Source organism: Pezoporus wallicus, unplaced genomic scaffold (genome assembly GCF_028554395.1).
Source record: "Pezoporus wallicus isolate ANWC-B61680 ecotype Strahan unplaced genomic scaffold, APGP_CSIRO_Pwel_v1 contig_2132, whole genome shotgun sequence".
NCBI classification, from domain to species: domain Eukaryota; kingdom Metazoa; phylum Chordata; class Aves; order Psittaciformes; family Psittacidae; genus Pezoporus; species Pezoporus wallicus.
Genome location: NW_026637551.1, coordinates 707,929 through 732,128, shown reverse-complemented (window position 1 = coordinate 732,128; position 24,200 = coordinate 707,929). Strand labels below are relative to the sequence as shown.

The following is a 24,200-nucleotide window of genomic DNA, read 5'->3' as shown; positions in this document are numbered from 1 at the left end:
CCCACAAAAAAAAAAAAAAAACAAACAACCCCAAACCAACCCCAAAAAGCAACAAAAAAGAATAAAGCAATTTTAGATTTTCTTCCTCTCAGCCTATAATTTCTTGCTGGAAAACCCACACTGACAAAAACCCAGCCATCATCCAGATCTGAGTCTCAATTCCAGAAGGTGATAATAGTGGAGGCTGTAGCATGAGAGTCCTGCAAGTCTGTGTAATGTAAAAACTTAAGTGACTTACGGGACTTTTATTTGCAAAAGGCGACTTCAGAAAACATGCTAAGGCTCACGCACCTGAAATGGTCGACATAGGGCTTGAAAACTGATCCTGCAGGGAATGTTTTTTGTGAATCACTGAAAAGGAAAGGGAAGAAACTGTGTAAAATATCAGTGACAGCTGTGATTCATAGCCTCTGATTAAAACAGTGCAGGACATGTTGTGCAGCAGTATGCAGGCAGCAACTTTGATATGGAAATGTAAAAATAGCGCGAAGCATATTCCTAAAGCAATTTTCAGGGAGGTTTTAAGCTCCGAAGTAACTCAGAATATGTTCAGCTCTGAGGTTATTTTAATCATCCAAGGAGATACGGTTTTTGTGGATTGTTATTTTGTGGGGCGATTTTTTTGTTTTCAGAAGTCAAGCTTTCTTGTTTCCTCCAGAGCTTAGTGATTCTATAAGTGTGACCCTTTTTTCTTTCTGTTATTTTTCAGAGAAATACTGTATTTGCTGCCTCTTGCCATTATTGGAATAGAAGTTGATAAGCAGAAGACATGTTGGAAACAATTGGTAATTTTTTTTATTTGTATCACTATTATTATGGCCAAATCAAGTGTGCATGATAGATTTAGGACACTGGTATATACTGCTGAGAGAGGTTTTGTAAAAAATATTTATTGTGCTTAGAAATATATGGTGTATTTGAATTTTTGTATTTTGTATTTGAAAACAAAAATGGTACCATCATTTGTTTAGTGTGTTTAGTTTTTAGCCTGCTGTTTTGATTTCATTGTTTTAATCTTTACTATAATTTAAAAAGTTTGTACAAAAAGGACAGATGTTTTCTATTATGGCTATTTTCAGCACTACTTGTTTACTTGTCTGTAGCCACAGTTCCCGCAAGTAACTTTGTTGCTTGCCTTGTATGTGGTTGTTCCTAAACAGCTACTGATTAGGAATGATTATTGTCACAGATACACATCGGGCCTTTCAGGCCATGGAGCGCTTACAGGAAAAACTTCGGGATCGAGGTGACATTGCAAACGAGGAGAAGCTGAGCTTATTAAAATCGATGCTGCAGAGTCCTCTCTTTAACCAAATTCTCAACCTTCAGGCTTCTGTTCAGCAACTGAGAGATCAGGTAGGAAAAGCAGCCTCCCAGGTGCAAGAAAATTGCTAAGAAGGTGCAAAATAGCCTAAATTAAATGTCTGCTAATGCTTCAGGGATCTGAGGAGGATGTACCCATTGACTTCTCGGGGCTTTACTGAGGTCCATAGTTTATGTATGTGCATTTTTATATGTATGCTTGTTACTCAAAATGCACGTGATAGGGAAATGATGATCCTGAGTGGGGTGTTAACATAAGGCCTTCTGTCTCTGTCCTTCAAGATGAACATGTTTTGTATGATCTTTTTTTTTCCTACTATTCTTTCACTGCTCTTTTGTGTCTTAGCCTGCTAAATGACAATAGATGAGGGAAGCTGCAGACTGCTGATTTCAGAAGATCTGTTGTGTTTGTTTTTTTTTGTGTAGGAATAAAAGATGAAAGAGAAGCAAGAGCTCATGCCTCCTTTTTCCTTGCTCAGGGTTTTAAGTAAAAGTATTTTTCTGCATGTCTTCAGTGAGGATGAGAAAAAAGGGCTGCAATTTGACTATACTTTATTAAATTACTGTAACGTAATTTCCTTGTCAGCAGAATAAAAAATTGAAGAATATAAACGTAGTTCAGTAACTGAGCTAGGACTAAAATGTGTATCTGGCTTTGCAAACAGTTGTTCTTGTTGACTTCTGCAAGATGGGCAGCTCTCTGGCTGGTATGCAGAAATGCCGAAGTGGGAGGATGCAGCCCCTGCACACTGACCTTATCAACAGCATGGAGCTGCATCCAGTCTCTGTACTGCAGCTGGTGAGGAGCCCTCAAGATCTTGGTGCTACTTCAGCTGCATAGCAGAAGAGCACAGTGGAATCATATTTGTGCTATTTTTCACAGACAATAAATAATTTGGAATGGTGTCTATAGTGCTCTGTGTGACTATGTCACATCTTGCATGTTTAGTATGTAGAGACTTGATAACATTGGAGTGATTTAAAAAATCTAGGAAAAAAACCCTGTTCTGAGGATTTGTTTGCTCTGCTACCTGAAAGGGATGATTGAACAGTAACATCCAGAAATTATGTGAATTACCTGAATTTAGTGAAAAGGCAAATTAAATTTTCACTTCCAGACATCAGCTGTGAAGTTAAAGGATGCTTCTCTTTTTAAATACAGTCACCCGAATCAGTAAAATGAAGCAGCTGATACTACAGACAGGTAATTTCCGATGTGTATTTTTAAAAAAGCAAATAATATTTTAAGTTCTGCCTTAAACTCACAGGTTTATCTGTGCAGAAGCTTTAGTTGCCCATGCAAGTTGCATGGTACATACCCAGTCTAGTTGACAGGGGAGCTACTTTGATTTGAATTCCTTTCCTGTCATGTGTTCATAGAATACCCACACATGCAAATATGTTTCTGGCCATTCTTAGATTTGGGTCAGCTCTTCAGAAAATACCCTGTATTTTCTGTATGGATTCTTCCCTAAAATACAACATGAGATGTCTCTCTCTTCTTTGCTTTATTTACACGTTTATAAAGCGTATTGAAACAGGACAGAGAATAAAACCATGAAATAGGCAATCATGTTGAAAAAAAAAATGTGTTTCTTGACATTTTCAAAGGCTTAGTTTTGTTCAAGGATACCCTTTTATTTTTCTTTTATGGCTGGGAAGGTGCTTTGCTCTTGAAACTCTTAAACTACAGGTTGGTGAAGACTGCAAGGCACGTGAATAGTGACACGTATCCCTGGAAGGAGACAAGTGTTTCCCAAGCTTTTGCAGTCACAGCTGTGCTGTGCTGAGCTGTGCAGCGGCTAGATGTTGCATGCTTCTACCCACTAAAGACTAAGATGCATAAATTTTCTGATACTTCATGTTGAGCTGCACTGACAGTTGAATGGCAGTCTGTTTCTTCTCAAGGTGAAGTGTAAGGGGCAGTCTGTTAAGCTGCTCCTATATTTGTAAATAATTTATATGTTTTTAAAGAGCTATAAGACTACGCAAAATTCTCATGAGGTCATCTCCCTAGTGTGGGAGGTGGGAAGTATAGGTTGAAAGAGAGGATGAGTGCAGAGAAGGAATATTCAGTTTACTTTCTAAGTCGAGTCCCTGCAAGCACCCCAGCAGATGTAGGTCACTGAGACGTATGTGTGGGCATGTAGTGGCCTGAATAAATTTGAGAGTGGGACATATTCCTGTCTTGAGGCACTGTGTCTGGAAGGCGGAGAGGTGATAGTGTGAGCTCCATCTTCTGTTTGTGCAGCGAGCCTGAAAAATGATCTGGCAAATCTTGTAAACATCTGTTGTGTTTTCCTAGCAAAAAATAGGATGCATATACACAGTTTAGGCAGACAAATATTCCTTGCATTTTAGCAAGAGTTACTACTGTTTTTATGGCCTGAAATAGTAGACTTCCTTTTTGTTTTTCCCCTACAAATTAGTGATCTTTTAAGCATGAAAAGAACACCTGAAAAAGCGTGTTTCTGCAGGCACGGAGATATTTTAGATCTGGTGTCCTATTTCCTTAAAGCTTCTGTGTGTTAATTAGAAATTGATACCTTTTGTTAGTTGGTGCATGCTTAGTAAAAGCCCCTCTAGTTTGCATTTGTTGCATGTGCAGTGGTGTGGACTGAGTGGTGTATTGCTTCATCTAGATGGAGATCTGCAGACTTCATCTAGGCATGATGCTGAAGTCTGCAGATCTGGTGCTTTGGTGCTTGTTGGTAGGGGCTTTATATTGTTAGTTGTTTTGGTTTTTGTTTTTTTGTGTTTTTTTTTCTTAGACGAGCAGGCAGGATTTGTTTGCACCTCAAATCTATGATTGTTAAGAACTGGAGTGGGAAAAATCTAGAGACAGCAAAGGGGTGTTTTTGTCCTGACTTCACTAGTCACTTGACTTGAGGAGCACTAGGAAAGCAGGGTTTTTTTTCTGCCTGTTTGTATCTTTATTCTTCAGTGAATGCTTGTTTTCTCATGCTGAAGAGCAGTCTTGTTTGAAGATAAGGAAGTGACAGGAAAGAAAACCAGAGGTTGTGATGTGTTGAATTTATCAATAATATTTGGATCTCCAGGGGTCCCTTGCAACCCTAATGATTCTGTGATCCTGTGATTTTCATTTGTTTCTAAAATACTTTAAAGAAAATAATCAGATTGTGCTGACAGTCCTCTCCTGCTTCTTTCCTTTCTGTCTCTCCCTTGTCCACCTCCTCCTCCTGCCTCCATTCTATTCAGGGCTCTGCCTGAGCAAAATACCCTTCACTTGGCTGGGCTGCATTCCTCAGATTTTTTTCTGCTTGTGAGTTTGACCATAGTTTCTCATTCACAATGCAGTAGTGAGGATGAGTGCCCCCACACTGCAGCATGTATTGGGTTGCATGGGATAGCTGGCTGTCAGAGCTGAAGAGGATTCAGGGAAGAATATATGTCAGATATAAGGAAGAAGTTACTATGAGGATGGTGAGGCACTGGAATAGGTTGCCTAAAGTGGTAAATGCTCCATCCCTGGCAGTGTTCAAGGCCAGGCTGGACAGAGCCTTGGGTAACACAGGCTAGTGTGATGTGTCTCTCTGCCCATTGAAGGGGGGTGGAACTAGATGATCTTAAGGTCCTTTCCAACCCAAACCATTCTATGATTCTGTGATTCTAAGAAATGGAGAAACTGTGTCTTTCCATATTGCCTGTAAGCATTTTTTTTTAACTCTGTGTTTTGCACTGACTATAGAGGAGCCCTTTAGTTTCCATCCTGGACCCATTTTTGTACCGTGCTGCTTGTTGGTGTTGTGAAACAAAGTGCTTACAGGAAATGCTAATTTGGAATCTGCTTTGCCTGCCCTGAGGAGGAGACATAAAGGATGCACACACATACTCAAAACTTTTTTCTGTTAACAGCGTGTTAATATGGATTGGACAGTTATTTTTGCCTTTTCCTCCTACATGTACTATTCAGCACTACTTGTCAGTGGTATTTCAACTGTCATTCAAATCCAGTCTTCAGAATAGTGGAGTTAATAATCATTTATGGAAAATACTTTTGAAAAAGATGAATAAATTTTACCTTCTGGTTTGGAAGGCAGAAGGAATGGGAGAATTTGGTCAGTTACTGTATGTTTGCAGTAATGTCCCAACTCATGTAAGTGTGCAGAAGGGATGAAATATTAGACTGAGAAGGTGGGCACTATATTGCCAGTTTGAACAGGATTTGGTCTATGAGAACATGCACTGTAAACTTAAAATATTAATTAGCATGGTTCTACTTCAGTTTTACGCTTAGTGTGAATTTTCTAGGAGAGAGAAAATCATAAACCCCTAAGGAAGCTGTCATATCTTAATTGAAGAACTCTTTGAAATTTACATGGCGAAGAAAATGGTGATACTGGGCACATGCTCAGGTGAAATTTAATCTGCCCATCATGGTAATCTGCTGTTTAAACATTATAAACAGTGAAACAAGCAGCTGAAAGCAATCCTCTGTTAAGCAGTAGTAGAATGACATACATAGAATGAAGTGCAGGATGGACACAGAGCTCCTCTACATACTGAGGGTTCTGCTGTATGGGATATTGAGTGATACAGGAAGTGTTTTAGGCTCAGAGGAGGCATATAATACAATTCATCGTAAGGGCAATGTGTGATATAAGCCTTTTATTTTTCATGTGTAGCTCCATTTTTATCTTTTTTTTTTTGCTGTTTGTACATAAGGAAGGTATTTTATTGTATATTAACAAAAATTAGTATCATGATGTAAACACCATTTGTATCATTCATATTACGATCAAAATGTCACATTTAGGGTTATTGTGGCTGTGATCTGCTTTATGTGCATTGCATGATTTTTCCATTGTTGCAGTTTGCTCCCTATACATTTCTTTGTAAAAACAGTGCTCTGTATAAAAGGGAAGACTTGACTTTTTATAAAGAGACTTCACAGATAAGGATTGTCTCTGTGTTAGCAGTCTGCATACCATATGGTAACATGGAAAAAATTTAAAAGTGAAATTCGTGAAGGCAAATAGAAGGGAAATAGGCAGTAGGATGGGCACAGCAGTGGTTCCTTAGCTATAGTTTCTGTGCCTTAAAATTCTGTTTCTGTCCTTTTTTGTCTGCATGGCTTTTTCTTTGTAAAGCAGAAGGGGTTCTAGGTTTGTCTACATAGTCTCAAATTTTCCTCTTAGCGCTATTGTAGGATTTTTCTTCTTTTTTTCTTTTTTGTCTTAGGAGATGACTGCACACTCCACTCAAAGTGGAGAATCATGCACAGTTGGGTTTTATAGGACAATGAGGAATACCAGTGACCCTTCACCTGCTGCCATTTTGACGAATAAAATCTCAGGAAGCTCTTCCCACATTAAAAAGGTCCCGAGACAGAGTAATGCTGTACTTAGAAGGGTACTAAGAGAAATGGAAGGCATTTTATGTATTTTTCTCTTAAGTTTAATTGCACTACCTGGAGTGAGTTACACTCTCAGCTGTTGAACCTTGCCTACTTAGTTTGAGGTTACCACCCTAAGGGCTGCACCACAGAGGTTATGTGAGCTTTCACTAATTTGCATTGTACAAAATCAGTAGGTTTGTTCATGCTATGCTGTTGCTTTAGGTTAACCTTGCTGGCTTTGCCTGAGCAGGTGGTGAGTTCGATAGTGACTCCTTTCACCAAATGAGCTCTGATGATGGTAACCTTCTGCAGCAAGGGTAGTTCAGGCCTATTTTATACAATGAGCACTGCAATTTAGAAAATGAATTTATATCCATGACTGACTTACATTTGTGATATCAGACCCATGTGCTGTGACCTTTGGGTGCACATGAGAAGTATTTTGGGTTTGCATCTCATGTACTTTAAGGCTGCTTTATCTTGCAGTGGAAATGTAAAAATGCTTTTTTGAATAGAAACAGTGCAAGACTGGATAATTAGGGTGGTGTTAGATACTCCTACAAATAATAATTTGAACCATGACATTTTTTTGTGGGAAGGAACATGACAGTGGGATGTATAAGAAGATTTGAAGGTGGAGGAGAACAAGAAACAAAAAACATTAATTGGCCAAGTTCAGTGATACACTTTTATACATTAAAATGTATGACATTGGGAAGGTGGAAGTGTATTAACCTATTATATGGGCTCATTCAAATAAGAAGTGTAGTGTGGCATAAACTTTATTAGTTTCAAATCCATGCATATAATGTAAGGGGAAATCTTGCATTCATGGAAAGGCAGAATTTGATTACGTCTCTGGGTGTTGTTACATGTTATGAACTATGAAAAAAGATTTATCTACTTGTGCCTTACAAGCTTGTTGAAATAGCTGTATGTGATTAAAGAAAGTGCTTGTATGCATATTTTAGGCATTATTATTTATTTAACACATAACCCAAGTGATTCCTCAGAAATGCGGACAGCTGACTGTAATTACTGTGTGATAGAAATCACTCCATTCCAAACATCCCTATTTTCCTCTTTCCATTTTACTATGGCAGAGCAAGCTATGTGCTGTTGAGGACTCTTCTTCCCAATGCTGGTTTGTTGTTTGTTTTCTTTTTCTTTTAACTTGAGGGTCTTCATAGGCACAGGTGGTGTTCAACAAATTATGTTTGTTCTATTGTGTTAGATGAGAAGGAATTGTGTGATGGAAAACAATACTGCCCTTGTAATGACTGGACTGTTGGGAGACTGATATAATAAACCTAATGGAAGTAGCATGGTCAAACAGTTGAGACTGGTGCAGTAGACATTTTAAAATACAACTACAGTTTTAAAAATTTTTGTTGCTACTTGAAATTTAAAAAATAAGGTTTCAAGGAAGGGGGATCCCGGCCTTTTTTATTGTGGTGCAGAATGCTAAAAAATTTGTACCGTAAAGCTATGAAAAGTTTTTGAGGCTGTGGTCCTAAATTGTGGTTAGTGTGCCAGGTAGGTATGAAACAGATTAATGTGGAGTAAAACAGTGCCTGTTGACAGTCAACAGGAAAGTAGAACAACAGCCAAATGAGGGTTCTTGGTTCACCTGTGCTTTAAACCACCACCATCACCTGCCAGACATTAGAGTTGTCAGTGGAGACATGCTTGAAAATAGGTAATTTATTATGGCTGGGCAAAGCAGGAGAACTTTCATGTTTTCTTTTCTGCTCTTTAAATGAGTGTATTATCAGGGCTGACTGTGTAAAGGCACAGCTGTGGTTTTTAGATCAACCTGGTGATTTTAGACTTGTTCAGTAATTTTGTATTTAATTGTAGCTCGTGTAGAGGGTCACATTGGCAGCCATACTGCATAGTCATGTAGAAACCCTGACCAGTGAAATTTGTTCCCTACATAGCTGGTGGTTTTTTGTTTTGTTTTGTTTTGTTTTTTTTGTGGTTTAAGCCCAGCCGGTAACTCAAAACCACGCAGCCGCTCTCTCACTCCCCCCACTTTTTCCTCCCTGTGCTCCCAGAGGGATGAGGAGGAGAATCGAAAGAATGTAACTCCACGGGTTGAGATAAAAACAGTCCAGTAACTAAGGTATAACACAAAACCACTGCTGCTACCACCAATAATAATAATGATAAGGGAAATAACAAGGGAAGAGTTTACAACCCCTCAACACCCACTGACCAATACCCAGCCCAACCTGAGCAGTGATCTAACCCTTCCTGGTAACTGTCCCCAATATATACTGGGCATGACATGCTGTGGTATAGAATACCTCTTTGGCTAGTTTGGGTCTGGTGTCCTGTCTCTGCTTCCCCCTGGCTTCCCCTGCTCTCTGGCAGAGCATGAGACTCAGCAAGTCCTTGGTCAGAGTAAACATTACTTGGCAACAACTGAAAACATTGGTGTTACCAACATTGTTCCCAGGCTGAAAGTCAAAAACACAGCACTGCCCCAGCTGCTAAGAAGGAGAAAAATGACTGATACTGCTGAACCCAGGACATTTTTTAATTTTCTTGTAAAAAAAAAAAAAACACCATACATTTGTTTTTCAAAATACCAGGACTGTACAAAAAACTTGTTCATACGTATTTACCTCTACCTTTGTCTTGGAGTACTGCAAGCTGCAATGCTGATATGATGAAAGAATTTTAGAGTATAGAAAGTAATTTTTTATTATTTTCATAAATTTCTTTCATGTTTTGTGCTGATAATTCACACCTTTACATCAATTATAAATATTAATGATAATTTTTCTTTTTAAAATGTCTCTTTAAAATTACAGATTAGGATTTTGGATATTTTTACAAGCAGTTGACCTGGTATGATGCTTTTGGATGAAGAGGAGGTTTCTGCTCTGTCTGTAAATCTATGTTATCATTAATCTTTTACAGGCAAATATTACACTTTCCATACATTCCACTGGTGAATTACCACAACTTCTCCACCATGGTGCAAACACGGGGTCCTTGCCATATAATGAGTCATATCTGTTGGCTCAGCAGAATGGCAGCCCAGCTAATGTGCTAGAAGCATCGGTGAGATCCATTACTCCTCAGATTAATGGGAAGTCCTGTAGTGATGACTTTGAGCAGCTGATCAGAAATATGTCTCAGGTAAGCATGTTGTCTGCTAACTACAAAATGCAGGTCACGGATTGTCTGGAAGATTAAAATATGTTTATTTAAAAGCAGTTGAGCTGTTAAGCAAACCAGAACTCACTTGATACATTAAAAAATGAACGAAACAAAAACAACTTTTAATTTGAGGAACAACTGGTAAATGAGAAAACAGTTGGAAAGTAGCCTTGACATTGTCACTGCTGAGTTACTGTCCTTAGCTGGGCAGTGTGCCTCTCACAGATCAGCATGCCATTATCTTTCCTTGCTCATTGTAGGACTGCTGCTCTGTGCATGAGGGAGATGCTTTGTCAGAGCAAGCTCTTTGTATGCATAACTAATGAAAGCTAGTTCTGTGACTTGCTTGGAAATAAGGTGGAAAATTCGGTTTTGGCCTTGCTATGTGTTGTTCTGTAATCTTACTACTTTCCTGTGGTGGGCAGAAATGGCATTCAGGTTCCTTCAGTGGCTTTGAGAATGGCCAGGCATATATTCTAGCATTTTTCTGGTTAGCCTGTAATAGAGCCAAATAATAGGGGAAGTCTTCTGCCGTTCACCCTGGAGAGCCTTTTTCACAGTCCTGTTTTTTCACTCTTTTTGGAATTCAGCCCTTTTTTCTAGTTCTGCTTGAGACTTGGCCTATACCCTCTAAAATTTCATAGATGTATATATCCTAGTTTAGTCACTACTAAGCCTAACCTTGGTATCTTTAGCTGCTGTTTCCTGATTTCCTCTTCTGGGCTGTAATAATCTTTATTTCTCAAATCTCTCATAATTGTTCCTTTCCGTATGATAGCGAGAAGTCTTAACTGAACTGTTCTTCAATTATTAGCTAGTCTAACCTTGTCCAAAACTAATTTCTAAGTTATCACATTAATTCATACTGCTTTTCAACATTTTTAACATTGTACCTTTTTCTTCTTTTACGGAACAGGGTCGTCTTGTTGAGACCATTGAGCTTACTAAACCTTTAAGTGGTGGTCTGGGCTTCAGTGTCGTGGGACTTAAGAGCGAAAACAGGGGTGAACTGGGAATATTTGTGCAAGAAATCCAGGAGGGAAGTGTGGCACATAGGTAAGATTATGACTGGAATATTTTACTATACAAAGTGCTAACATGACACTGCAAATTTATTGTGTTATTGCTGTTGTTTTTGTGGTACAAGGGCATGTGTCTCTCATGCTCTTTAAGTTATACATTATATCAGATTTAATATTATTACTTACCTCTCCAGTTTATGTAACTTCGGAACAGGGCAACGTATTATCTGTTCAGAGTTTCTGGAAAATACATAGGTAGTTCCTCTGTGGTTTTTTGTATAGTATCTCCTTTCCAAGAGGGAAAATGGGGAATTTGCTGTTCAGTGTTACGGCTTTTAAAGCTGAAATACAAATTTTGCTGTCCTTTAATATACTGGGAACATTACACACAACTTGGTGTGAAAAGATCAGTTGTAACTGGCAGGATTGTTTGTTAGGTAGGGTCCTACTCAGCAGCTGTGAAACGCAGCTTTTAAGCCAAGCAAGGATTGACCTAAAGTTGTTGGGCTCTTAAAATGAGATATTCAGCTTATGTTACCAGAAATTATTACTATAATACTCATGTTACCAGAAATTATTACTATAATAATAGCTTGCACCTAGTATACTTTAGACGTCAATCCTGATTCCACAAGTAGTGTTCAGAGATTTCTCTGTAAGAGCAGGGATTTCTGCTGTGAGAACAGCCCGGAGGGGCAAACAAAGTGGTGAATGGTGGCAGCAGCACTGGTTCACTGCAGTGTGTGTGTGGATTTGCTGATCAGAATCCTGACCAGAGCTGCTTTGTAGTGTACGCTGTATCTTCTGTGGGGCAGCTGAGTAATCCCAGTGCTATTTCTCACTGTGTTTTAGGGAGAAATTTTCTGCTTATTTGTGTTCTGAACACTTCCTTTTAAGAGAGGGCAGAACATGGCCTGCAGTATTAATTCAGTCATGAAAAGCAGCATGCTTAATGTCATTACAATATTTTTTTTAACCTGCCTAGATTCCATGTCTCTTATTCTGTGGAGCTGAGACCTATCTTTACTAAATCAGGCCCTGCTTCATTCACTAGCGAGAAGAGAAACATTCAACAACTGTTAACAGAGCTCATAAATCAGAAAGGCTCTGGCAGTAATAAGCCTTTGAGAGTGCCCTGAAAAACAGTTGAAATTCAAAAGAGAAATATTATGGGTTGAAACTAAGCAGTGTTTTTCCTGAATGCTGTTGGTACCTTGGCTTCTACCTACAGGTGCTCGAAAAAACTGGCATAATAGAGATCCTTGTTTTTGTTGCTGCCCTTTGTTTTCAAAGCATTGCCACTTTGTGATGTTGAAGACAACACTCCAGAGTTTTTGTTGGTTCATTGCAAAAGTAACAGAAGCAGTAGAGGCAGCAAAGGGTAACTCATCTGTGCAGGCTTCATACACTTCCTTTGAAGCAGGTCTGGAAAAGGGCTCAGTACGTAATTTTACAGTAGTGCTTCCTTTGTCAGAAAGTAAAGAGATTATTTTTTTAATTTGTTCAGGGCTTGCCTCCCCATCCCCCCTGTAAAAGGAATCTTTTTTTATAATTTTCTTTCTGTTACTCTGTCTGCATCCCCCTCTCTTTTTTTTTTCCCCTCATCTCCCTCCCTCCCTCTCCCCCCCACTCAGTTTTGTGCAAAACAAAATTTGTTTCCATAAAATCTTGATGAAAGTGTGTTCCACTCCAAGGTTTGATGAATATTCAGAATGGGTACACTGAACAAAGTGGAGCACTTGGTCTGTTAAGCAAGAGACTCAAAGACAAGAATAAACATAAGTTCCCAGGCTATGCTTGGGAGTGACTGAGATCTAATATGCTTAGTCTCACATGGGGGTATAGGGAGAAGAAAGCTAGCTAGGGGGTAGTAGCCGGGGGAGAGTGGCAGTGGGATTAGTTTCAAAGGAAGCTATCACCAGGGTGCCGCATCAGCTCCTTTCAGCAAACCTGCAGGGAGAGATTAAAAAGTGGGGGGGGGATAGAGACCAGGTTATTAAAAATACTGGAAAATTGTCAAAATATTGTCATTCCTTTGGCAACACTTCTTTGGTTTTTCCTGTTTGTCGTACCCCTTTGCTGTTTACACGTACGTGACAGAGATGGAAAGCTGAAGGAAGCAGATCAAATCCTTGCTATTAACGGACAAGCCCTTGATCAGACAATTACACATCAACAAGCTATCAGCATTTTACAGAAAGCAAAAGATAATGTCCAGCTGGTTGTGGCCAGGGGTGCTTGCCCTCAGCTCGTCAGTCCTGTAGTTTCCAGGTCTCCCTCTGCTGCAAGCACAGTTTCTGCCCATTCCAACCCGGTGAGTATACCCCAAATGTCTATGTATTCAGTTCTGGGCATGTATGTGCTTACTGCATCTAGTATTTTAGTTATTTTTTGAAACTTGTATATATGTTTCTGTCACAGTTCTTGAGGGTTGTACCTTTTCCCATGCAAAGAATAGAAAATACTCAGGCTTGCTGGGGGGGAGAATCTTGATCTTGTATGTATTTCTTCTTCCCATCTGCCAAATTCTCTCTGTCCACCAATGCAAATGTGTCGTGTTTATGTTATTTTATGAAGCTTTATTTTGAGGTAGCAGTAAACAGGATCTTTTTTTCTCTTTGCCCCCTGCCTGGGCAACCAAATGTGTTTGAGACATTGTAGTCTGATCTGCACCATGAGCCTGACACATGCTTTTCTGTTTCTCTGTTGTCTGTTAGCAGTGGAATCGAGTAAAACAGCAAGAGAGAGTCATCAAATAGCCATGAATAGAGACACACTTTAGGACTACCAAAAAACGGCTGTGCCACATTTTTTTTCTTTTGAAAACTTTTGCACATCTATGTTTAGAGAACATAACTCAGAAATACGATGATATTAACTCTATTTTCTCTTCCTGGTATCTTTCCCATGTAACGGCTTGTCCTGGGATGAAATGGCCTGTCTTTGGTTTCTGCAGGTTTTACTATTCAGTCATCTGTGGCCCTTCTTTAAGGGAGTTAATAATAAGTATACAGAGCAATATCATAAGTATACAGAGTCTGGAAAAAGCAGCTATTTTACTATTTATTTTAATCATTAGCATAAGAACTTTAGTGGAGAAATTTCAGAATTATTATTCTCTGTGGAGGAATAAAGCTGATTGACCTAACTTCCTGTCAGCGGATAGGAGAGGCCTGCTGTCTTTTAGTATGCCTGTGACGTGCTTCTTTCTGTATGTGATCGCCTCCATATTCCCTTGCTTGAAAAACATGCCTTTCAAACCTGCCAAAGCTCCTAATTATTCCAAAATAATGACTTATTTTCAAAATCCTATCTGTTGGAGCACCAGCTGTGGTTTTAAATTTCAGTTGAGTTTACTGTGTGGTTTGTTCTTCAGGAGCTTCCAATTGCCCTTTCAGTACCACCCTCTGCAAGCAAGCAAGCAGTTGTTCTTTTTTCAGAGCAGTTCCACTCTTATGTCAAAATGTGAAGCCTGCCATCAGAGCTACTTCATGATGCCTGTTGACATCATGAAGTAAATCTTTGTTGCACAGGGGCAGTTCTGCTACTGCTTGCCTTGCAATACCTTGTGCTGCTTCCAGCCTTACTCTCTGAACTGGTTTTATGTTTTCTCCTGTCCATTGTTATAATGGCTGATATGAGCATGTGCTTGTCTGAAGATTTTATTTTCCAGTCCTGTGAGATTTCCTAGAAACAGTATTTTTCTCACTGATTGCAACAGAGCATGGAGATAGCAGCCCTAAGTTGCTAGCTTAAATTCATTCAGCAAGTTCTTGAAAGGCCTGACCCATGACACAGCTCTGGTTTGTTCCAGAGAAATTCCAGCTGTCACAGAATGAGTAATGTTTTGCTTAAATATTATGTAATCTAATAGTAACTGTTAGAACGGTCCCACATTTCCACCTTCCTCCATTCTTCCTTTATTCAAAAACATATCCAAGAATTAAGAGAAGGTACTTTGCAAGTTTTAATGTGTATGTTAACAGTTGGACTTGATGACCTTAAAGGTCTTTTCCAATTGAAACAAGTCTGTGATTCTATGAATTTAGTAATTTGCAAGCTTATATTTATTACTTTTAGGTTCACTGGCAGCATGTGGAGACCATTGAGTTGGTGAATGATGGCTCAGGTCTCGGATTTGGGATAGTGGGAGGAAAATCAACTGGAGTCATTGTTAAAACCATCCTCCCAGGAGGGGTGGCTGATCAGGTAAATTCAACCTACCCTTCTGTTTACTGTTCCGTAAGGTGTGAAGTTCCTCTTTACTTTTACAATCATGGTAAATAGTGGTAGCTTTTTTCCTTGTCAGTGTAAGAGAGCAAGCGATGAAATTTATCCTTGGTAAATGTGTGTTTAGTGCAGAGGATCTGTGCATTTTGAATGTAAAAATGGATTAGGCTCCAAATCACATTTTCTAACATTTGGTGCAGATGCATTTAGGCATGTACTGGTTGTCAGCCACGGGTGTGAGGGGACACCGCTTCCTTGCTCTTCCCTGACACCTATGAAGAGCATCTGCTTCTCTCAGCTGGGCTTACTGAAGCTTGGAACAAGCATGTGGCATTATGCATCTGCTTCAGGACACAAGCTCTGCTCCTGCCTGGGGGGCTTATGAAAATTGAATTTGGTGATCACAGCTCATTTAAAGTATGTCCACTGGACAGGTATCTAAGGCTACCATAATGGTTGAGGATTGAATAGGCACAGATACTAGTCAGTCTTTCAAATGCACAAGTGTTTAAACTGATTAACAGGGCCTGGAGATGTGTGTACGAGATTTACTGCTGCACTGTTTCCCTGAGCAGGTAGATGGGTTCTTTTAACAGATCTGTCACTATAATACTTTTAATATGGGCTAAATTCATGTGAAGGTTTTTTATTGATTAGGGTTAAATCAGTAGGAGATGAAACCAGTATAAAGCAATATAATGATTGCATCACAGTAAGGAAGAAATGTAATTTATTTTGAAATTACGGTTAATCCAGAAGGCCAGTTTTTAAACAGAAATGCAAAGCTGAATGTATGTTTGTACACTGTCTTTTGGAAGTGTGTTTTGGAAATGAAACCTGAAGCTCTGTAATCTACATGCAGTTATTAAATAGGAGTAGGTAGTAACTATAACTATATGCATTTTTTATTTTTTTTTTTTCCTTTGCTTGAGTGACTGCTTGGAAAAGGATGTCCTGTATATTTCTAGAGAAATTCTAGTAAAATTAATATGTCATTAGGCAACCTACTTTTCTTCTCCATGTTACCAGAATATTGACCCACTAGCCTCAAAAAGTCTCCTGGTTTGTAGATCTTAAAAGTGACTAAAGCTATGTCTTTCTAGTTGAATGGTGTGTGGGAGAAATGGCAGGATATTAATGATGAAAAAAAAATAATCTATTATTCTTCCTTCAGCATGGGAGATTGTGCAGTGGAGACCACATCCTGAAAATTGGTGATACGGACCTAGCTGGAATGAGCAGTGAGCAGGTGGCACAAGTTCTGAGGCAGTGTGGAAATCGAGTGAAACTGGTAATTGCAAGAGGTCCTATTGAGGAACCATCTCCACCAGCAGTCCCCCCATGTACACCAGTATCCAACTCCACGCCAGAGAAGCAGGTGAGCAGCGTGAATATCCTTAACTCATGACAAACTTGTATCTCAAACTTATTTTCTTTTAACTGCTATTGGAATATCTTTCACAATTATGTTCTTAAAAGCCAAAATTTTCTTTACCACTAGTATTCTCAGCTGACAGTCTGAAAGCGTTTAAATGTCATGAGTCCACAATGCAAGGAACTATATGCTTGAAGCCTTTTGGGATCAAGGCTTAGGACTTCCATAAGTATTATCTGAATAATGTCTGGTTCTGGCTTGCTTGTGATTGTGCAGTACTACACTGGGAACAACTGTAGCTGTACAGTCCTTTCTTCAGACAGCACAACGTTGCTTTTTAGCCTTTCTCTGCCTGCCTGTCTTTTTTCTCTTCAGGAACATTTCGTAATTCCCTATCATTGCAGCTATCCGTCAGACTGTTCCTCCCTGTGCCAACCAGCACACAGGTGTTGTTTCTTTCCTACATCACCTGCCATTGCTCATTTGCTTGACATCTACCAAAGAAAAAGCCAGCCACCTGCTACTCTTATTCCCCTGCTGCTGATTGTATTCTCTGTGCTGTTACTCTTCTACAACTGTCAGCCTCTTGAAAAAATGCTGTAAATATTCTCATGTCAGCTCAAAACCTATTTTGTAAATAGGTCATTACCATGTTAGCAGCAGAGCCTGGTTTCGTGGCACCCAGGAACTAGAGCTATATGTGTTTTGTCAGATATAGTTATGACCAGATACATGTAAATGTGAATATGCAAAATGAATAAGAGAAGAAAAAGGCGGTTGTTTTTGAGCTTACAACTAGGTAGAATTTGTGCCTTATAAAGAATTTTTTATTTTTTTATGATGTTTTATCTAGACATATTCTTCCCAGTTACAATTTACATTTCAGGTAGGTCACTTTGAAAGAAAAAAAGGCTTTAACATTTTTCGCATGATTACTATTATTTTTCTTCTGTCAATTGTAGTGGTATCTGTGGGAAACAAATAAATACTCAATCCTTCTTCTACGGCTAAAAGGCAAAGAAAATTTATCCTAACATGGAGTCCTCTGAGCATTTAAGAGGATAGACAGACTTCTGTGTCTCTCAGCACTCAGAGGCAGGAGAAGATGGCTGTATTTTAGATAAAGGGATCAATATTGAGCCTAAATATTATTAATCTGAAAAGCAGTAATCTCAAAAAAGAAGCTGAATTTGGTACTTTCATCTGTGTAAATTTCTTCATTATTTGCCTTTCTGAGGTTATATGATGCAGTGTTGAAGGCTGTATCTGCAGGTGTAAGATTTGTAAGATTTCTTCTGCCAAAGAAATAGTTCAAAGCTACCAAGTAGCAAAATTTGACCTTTTTGCCACCTTACTTTCCATTTCCATCATTTTAAATACTTTGCACCTGGTACATCTCTCCTGGCTGGAGGCAGGCTATTCTTAGTTTCTGCCTGCACAAAGTCTTGTTCTTGAAGGGCTCAAGAGGGTGCTGCAAGCCTCATTAAGGCGGGTCTGGAGTGAAGACAATGTTAGAAATAACTTGGTTTGTTAATTTCTTCCTGGCAAATGCAGGATGGGTGAAGACTTCATAATGCTCTTAAAGCTATTACTGAGAGCAGAATGGCTTTCAAAAGGGTGCTTGTCATCATTTCTTCCATAGATCTCTTATCATGTAAAAATTAATGAGGTTATAGAAATTGGAGCAGATTTTTAGCGGTATTACCTGTGGCCAATATAATCCTCTATTATCGAGCAGAGAGGCTGTTAAAGCAGTAGGAGTTTATTTGTCTTCTGTTTGATTGCTGTTTTGGGTGGAGTTCTTCAGATAAAGAAGTGAATAAGCAATACTACTGTTTTGGCAAATATCATCATAGCTCTCCTGAAGTCTTCTTTTTTTTTTTTTTTTTTTTGGCACATGTATACTCATCTAGTCAAATTAAATTTAGTTAGTATCTGGCTCACTGCTGTATTGGCATTTTAAAAAATACTAGCTGCTATTTTGTCATGCAGAAGAGCCAGAACAAAATAGGAATAGAGCGGGATCTAGGTAGACTTGTACTGTGTTTATGAACTGCCATTTTAAATGTGTGCTGGAATATTGATGTCCATATTTACATACATATAGTGAAATTCAAGCCTTTTATATGTAATCGCATAATCACACGTATCAGCTATGGAAGTGGGTAGTTAACAGTCTCAGATAACTAAGAGATGAAAATTTCCTAAAAAACCTTTTTTTAAAGCTGAAATTAAGTTTTAGAAATTTTATTCTACTACAGAAGCAATATTGTAGAAATAGGACTTTAGTATGTATTGTGCTTTCATTAACAGTAAGTAAATGAATTCATTACCCCCAAAATTCTTTGTTATTGAAATTCAGAGTATTTTAGTAGATAGTAGCGGAGATTGTAATTATTTAACTAGCTGGAGGTATAATTGCTACTTTCTAAAAGAGAATATTTAAATCTTTCAAAATCAAACATAATTGCCTCACTAGTAATAACTTTTATTATGTTTTAAACTTGGCATGTGTAGGAAAAGATAGCTGTAGTTATTGAACTGGAATTTTGACAAATAGTCTACAAAACACAATATTGATCTTTTTTTTCCTTGTTTTTAATAACACAGCAGTCTAAAGCTTGTTTTGAGGAGGTCCCAGAAGGACTGCAAGCTACATATTCTAGTGTTTAAGCATGGTTCATGTAACTTGCTGTAGAAAAGATTTGTTGTTAAATTTGTACAAATTTCACCAGTCTTCTTAATCATCAAATAATGATTTTGTAGGTTAGAAGGTAATATTCCAGGGTAGCAAGGTGGGGAGGGCATGACCTGCATGTTACCTATGTTTAGTTTCTCTGCTGAACACCAAATAAGAGCAGAATCAAAGCTGGTGCTTTCTTTTTTACATTTGTGTCTAATTTACATGTGAATGGCATCAAAGAATGTGGTGATCTTTAAAGAAGAAAAAAGCTTCTTTTCTAATCACTCTTTTCTTATTAGGCAGATGCCTCTGTTGTTAGCTGTGAAGATGGGGAGAAATTTAACGTTGAACTCACTAAAAACAACCAGGGATTAGGAATAACTATTGCTGGTTACATTGGAGACAAATCATCAGGTAATGATCAATTCCTGCAGTTTACTATACAATCTGCTACATACTGTGGTATATGCGCATCAAAGACATAATTTTAGTTTTGATATAGCACCTTTAAAAAAACCTTTGCCCTCTAAACTTTTAAGGTTTCTAAAGAATGAGGAATTATTTTCCTTTTGTGAGAAGGACATTCAGTTTAGAAGCAATCAATTTTATTATAATATCTCACCTCAGCATTTTTAAATCAGTTTTTATATTAATTCTTGGCTAAACCGTGTTTTTATATGTTTTGCAAAACAATTCTAAAATAGAGCCGTTTGCATTCAAATTAGCTGGGCCTTTAAAATTACATTTTTATTTTTAAAAAGCTCTTACAGGATAATGCATTAGTATTGCAAGTAGTTTTAGAGCGCATTGTTATTATTTTTTAAACAATGTGTATAGTACTGCTGGCAGACCAAGAATTTCTTAGGGACTTCTGGGTATAGTAAATGCTTGTTGACCCCTGGGTTGCTGCAGCCAATAAATAAGTTTATTTAAATAAATAAATGCAACAGTGTTTGTGTACCGTTGTGTATTTTTACTTGGTAATTTCCACTACGTTTTCCATAAAAATGGTCCAGAACTCTGTTAGGCCCCCATTACGCGGGATTTGGCAAATGCAGTACTGCTAGGAAGGCACAGTTGACAAATGGCTTGTAAAATTTCTCAAGAGATGTTGGTTTGACTTATGCTCATGTATTGTTACAAAAATGTGGATAGATATATCCCATATTATAGGCAGTTTATAGGTATAGTTTATTGGCTTTGAGATGCAGGATCAAATTTTAACAATCTGTCCATAGGACAGGATGGAACTAAATGATCTTAAGGTCCTTTCCAACCCTAACTGTTCTATGATTCTCTGATTCTATGGTCACAGTTTGTGTAAGTCAGCTCTTCAGCAGCATCCAGTTGAATCTTTAAAAAGGCATGTTAAACATGTGGTAGATCTGATAGCATATTTTAATTGATTTAGTGATAAAGTATCACCAGTCTTTGATTTTAAATTATTGTGCTGCATGTAATTGTATTAGAAAACATTCTTGCCTCTCATTCTTTCATGTCAATTAACTTTATGACTTAATAAAACCTGGGAAAATAAAGGCTTAAGAAAAAAACAGAAAAAAATTGTCAGTTTTGTGACTTAAATATGTTTGTAATTTTATTCTTCCGAAGCTGAATATAGTTGTTAGAGGAAAACATATTTGACTCTCTTTCGTGCTAACTTTTATCATATTGAAGCAGTTAAATATTATTTTCTGCATTTGGTTATTCAATCTTGCATTTTCTTAAGCAGTTACTAAGTACATAAAAAAATACAGAATTTACCTGGTTAATATACTCAAACTAAATTTTCTGTCCTGCAGTTTTAAATCTGACTGAGTTAGAGATATGTTTTATGTTGATGTTGGTTTCAACATTTAGATTAAAATAAGTTAGAATAATTCTTCTTTTGCATAAAGAATTGGGAATTTGGCCTTGTAAGATTTTGAACAAAATGTGGTCCAATTCAAGCTGACATTATTTAGGCTAATCCTTTTGGAAAATATTAACATATATATTTTACTTAAAGTAGATACTTTCTTGCTAATTTTTTCCTTATCTTAACTGGAGATTGTGTTTTCTTTCTTTTTCTCCCTTTGGCTTGTGGATTTAGTTGGAGATTGTTGCATTACTTAAATTGTTGCTTAACAAATTGATTAATTTTCTCTTGTTTTTTCATCCTAGAACCTTCTGGTATCTTTGTGAAAAGCATTACAAAAGGCAGTGCTGTTGAACATGATGGCAGAATCCATGTGGGAGATCAAATTATAGTTGTAAGTAAACACAAAGAAATGAGATCACTTCTCTGCAAAACTCCTTTAAGTTGTGAAGGGAAGCTTATATAGTACTTATTTAGGATTGCTGTTTAGGATTGCTGTTGAAATGGTGAGTCCTTTTGTTGACTATTTGATCACATTGTACCACCTATGTGAAACCCATGTTTCTTAAAAAAAAGTCTATATTGTATGTGTGTATCTTATCAGTAAGAGCTTTAAGGCTGCTTAGTTTCAAAAGGCAAAGTTTCAAAAGTTCAAACTAAGCAATTGTTTTCAAAATTAGTTTTTAAAGTATGGCATTAAAGTTTTAGAGAAATATTTTCAGAGAAAGAAGAAAATATTTTGTGCGTAAAGTGTTAGTTGTATGTTGAAAATCCATTCATGAATGCAGGAACCACATTTTCATGGCTGTCATAGATCTGTCCTTGGATTTATGCAAAGGCAGCACTAAGAACAACTTACAGTCTCTCTCCAGGTATACAAATGTGCCTGCATTTTTATATGTGAAAGTATATATGGCTTTTATAAGGATTTAAATGCGGAGTACAAATGGCTAAAATTGCATGTTCCGGATTTTGATTTCTTCTTCCTACTGCAGATGCAGAAGGAGAAAAAAACATCTGAGTGACCTCAGACAGCAGAATAATGAATACTTTTTAAATATGGTTTGCTTAAGTGTGGTGGAAAAATTAAATAACCTCATTTTTAATTATGTAATATTTAGAAGAGCACCAGAGTTGGAAGAAGTTCAGAGAAGGGTAGCAAAATGGTTAGGGTCCAAAGGAAGTAATATTTCATACAGGAGGAATTAAAATAACGGAATATGTGTGTTTTATAGATATGCTGAAACAACTACAGCAGTCAAGAAATGTATTATAATTTTTTCAGAAATAAAGGTAGTGGGGGTGGGGGTGAGACAAAGAATAGGATAACATGAACTTTGCACGGAGAAGGAGAAAAAAGTGTCTATTAGGGATAATGGGATGAAATCAAGCAATGCCAAAGTCTTGAGTTTCAGGGGAAAAAAAAAAAAAAAAATAGAGATAATGTGGTAGCTTCAAACAGAAAAGGCTAAAATTCTGTCTTTGAAGAATTAAAATGATGGACCAGAGATTACAGAGATTACATCTGGTTGGCTGGGGCAGTGTTTCATTAGGAAAGTGGATTTCACAGTATTCAGGCTTCACTGTGTCTGAGATTACTTGGCCTTGGAATGGCTGTGCTCTCTGTTTTTTTTGTGCCACAGTAGATGGATGTGTCTTCCCTCACTCTCCCCTCCCCACCTCTCCCAGCCATGGCTGTGTGGGTTTATTCACCCAGTATTTTTTCCTTGGAGTTGGGGATGGCTAAAGCGGTCAAGCAGGCAAGCTGCACAATGTGCCGTGCACAGCATGTGCTACATCCTCTCCGATTTACCAGTGCCTGGCCCCCACTGTGGTGAGCGCCCAGAGGACTTCTCCCCACTTTGCTGTGGTACTAGTTGTTACCTGGCTGTGGGGTAGTCCAGTGAAAGTGCTTACTGTATCCAATGTTTTAAGTCTTCCAGGTTTTTGTTCTTGTCCCTCCACTTGCTTTGTGCACAGGCTAACAGATGCTGAGAGGTCACCATATTATTTTCCCCTGGATGTTGGTTTGTTGTGGGCTTTTTTTTCTGGGTCGTGTTGCAGGCTGAAAAGCTGCTTAATCCTGCAGGTGGATGGAACAAATCTGCAGGGTTTTACTAACCAGCAAGCAGTTGACGTTTTGCGGCACACAGGACAAACAGTTCGGCTCACTTTGATCAGAAGAGGGCTTAAGCAGGAAAATCATATTCAGCCCCAGGAGGACTTCAGTGCTGCTGTTGAAAAGGACTTACTGTTCCAAACAATGGATAGTAGCACAGCCAAAGGTAATTAAAACTGGCTTTGCTTTAAAGTTGTCTTGAAACACTTTTCTTCTCAATTGCAAACTGGAAATAAAATGGGCCAGATCCATTTGGGGTTGCTATTACTGATGACAGCTGTTGTACTTGAGGGGAGAATTTGGTCTACTATGGTTTCATTAATCTTTTAGACACAGTGGTATTATTTGCTACATTTTCAAAGTGAGCATTGAAATCTCTGCACTGCATTGCATTTCTGGTGGAATTGCTTCAAGACTTTGATCCTGCAAATCTTCAAATGGTTTGGAGGCAGTGGGTGGTTTATTTGTGCTCAAGGGTGAGAGCTGAATTCAAGAGCAAGCAAAGAGATACCTTCCACAATGAGCAAAAGCAAGTCTGAGTTCCTTTCACTGTTGTTTCAGTGTCACAAGCTCAAGGTTATGACAGGAGTGGTTTACATCTAGAGGTCATTAATAATCTGATAGGACATTAACTATTTTATATGTGCAAAGTTTAGAAGCAAATGACCAAAATTAAGTTTGCTGCTGCTGAGATTAGCGAAGCCAAATTTTAAACTGTGCACATCTTGAAGTGTATATGTCAGATCTTTAAAGTCAGTGTTTGAACAGAATATCTGCACAGAGGCTGGATGCACAGTTGTTTTTCACCTACGTGTGTTATATATATATAGCAGAAATACATGGCAATTTGTGGAATGAGGCATAATCCCCATTTTGCACAAGATTTTAAAAGACCCAGTAGTGTGTTATATGTATGGCATCCTCTCAATCCCAGCTTTAGCAAAAATGGCAGAGGGAATGCTCAGAAAGTGCTGCTTCTCCAGCCTAAAGGCAATCAAGACAGCTGACAGCCAGCAATGTACCTAACAACACACTGTGATAGGAGAGGCTGTCTTGTCAG

The 24,200-nt window shown here is 38.2% G+C and overlaps 1 protein-coding gene across 15 annotated transcripts in view; it reads left to right on the top strand.

Moving 5' to 3' along the window:
* Positions 1–653: 653 nt before the first annotated feature.
* Positions 654–24,200, top strand: part of MPDZ (multiple PDZ domain crumbs cell polarity complex component) — an 88,836-nt gene continuing 65,289 nt past the window's right edge. For all 15 annotated transcript variants that reach the window (XM_057406247.1, XM_057406254.1, XM_057406252.1 and 12 more), the window contains exons 1-10: positions 654–785; positions 1,190–1,356; positions 9,611–9,832; positions 10,770–10,909; positions 12,976–13,189; positions 14,956–15,084; positions 16,280–16,483; positions 19,463–19,577; positions 21,327–21,415; positions 23,111–23,306. In XM_057406247.1, the coding sequence (XP_057262230.1) occupies positions 770–785; positions 1,190–1,356; positions 9,611–9,832; positions 10,770–10,909; positions 12,976–13,189; positions 14,956–15,084; positions 16,280–16,483; positions 19,463–19,577; positions 21,327–21,415; positions 23,111–23,306 (1,492 nt within the window). In that variant the 5' untranslated portion in view covers positions 654–769. The remainder of the gene's footprint in view (positions 786–1,189; positions 1,357–9,610; positions 9,833–10,769; positions 10,910–12,975; positions 13,190–14,955; positions 15,085–16,279; positions 16,484–19,462; positions 19,578–21,326; positions 21,416–23,110; positions 23,307–24,200) is intronic.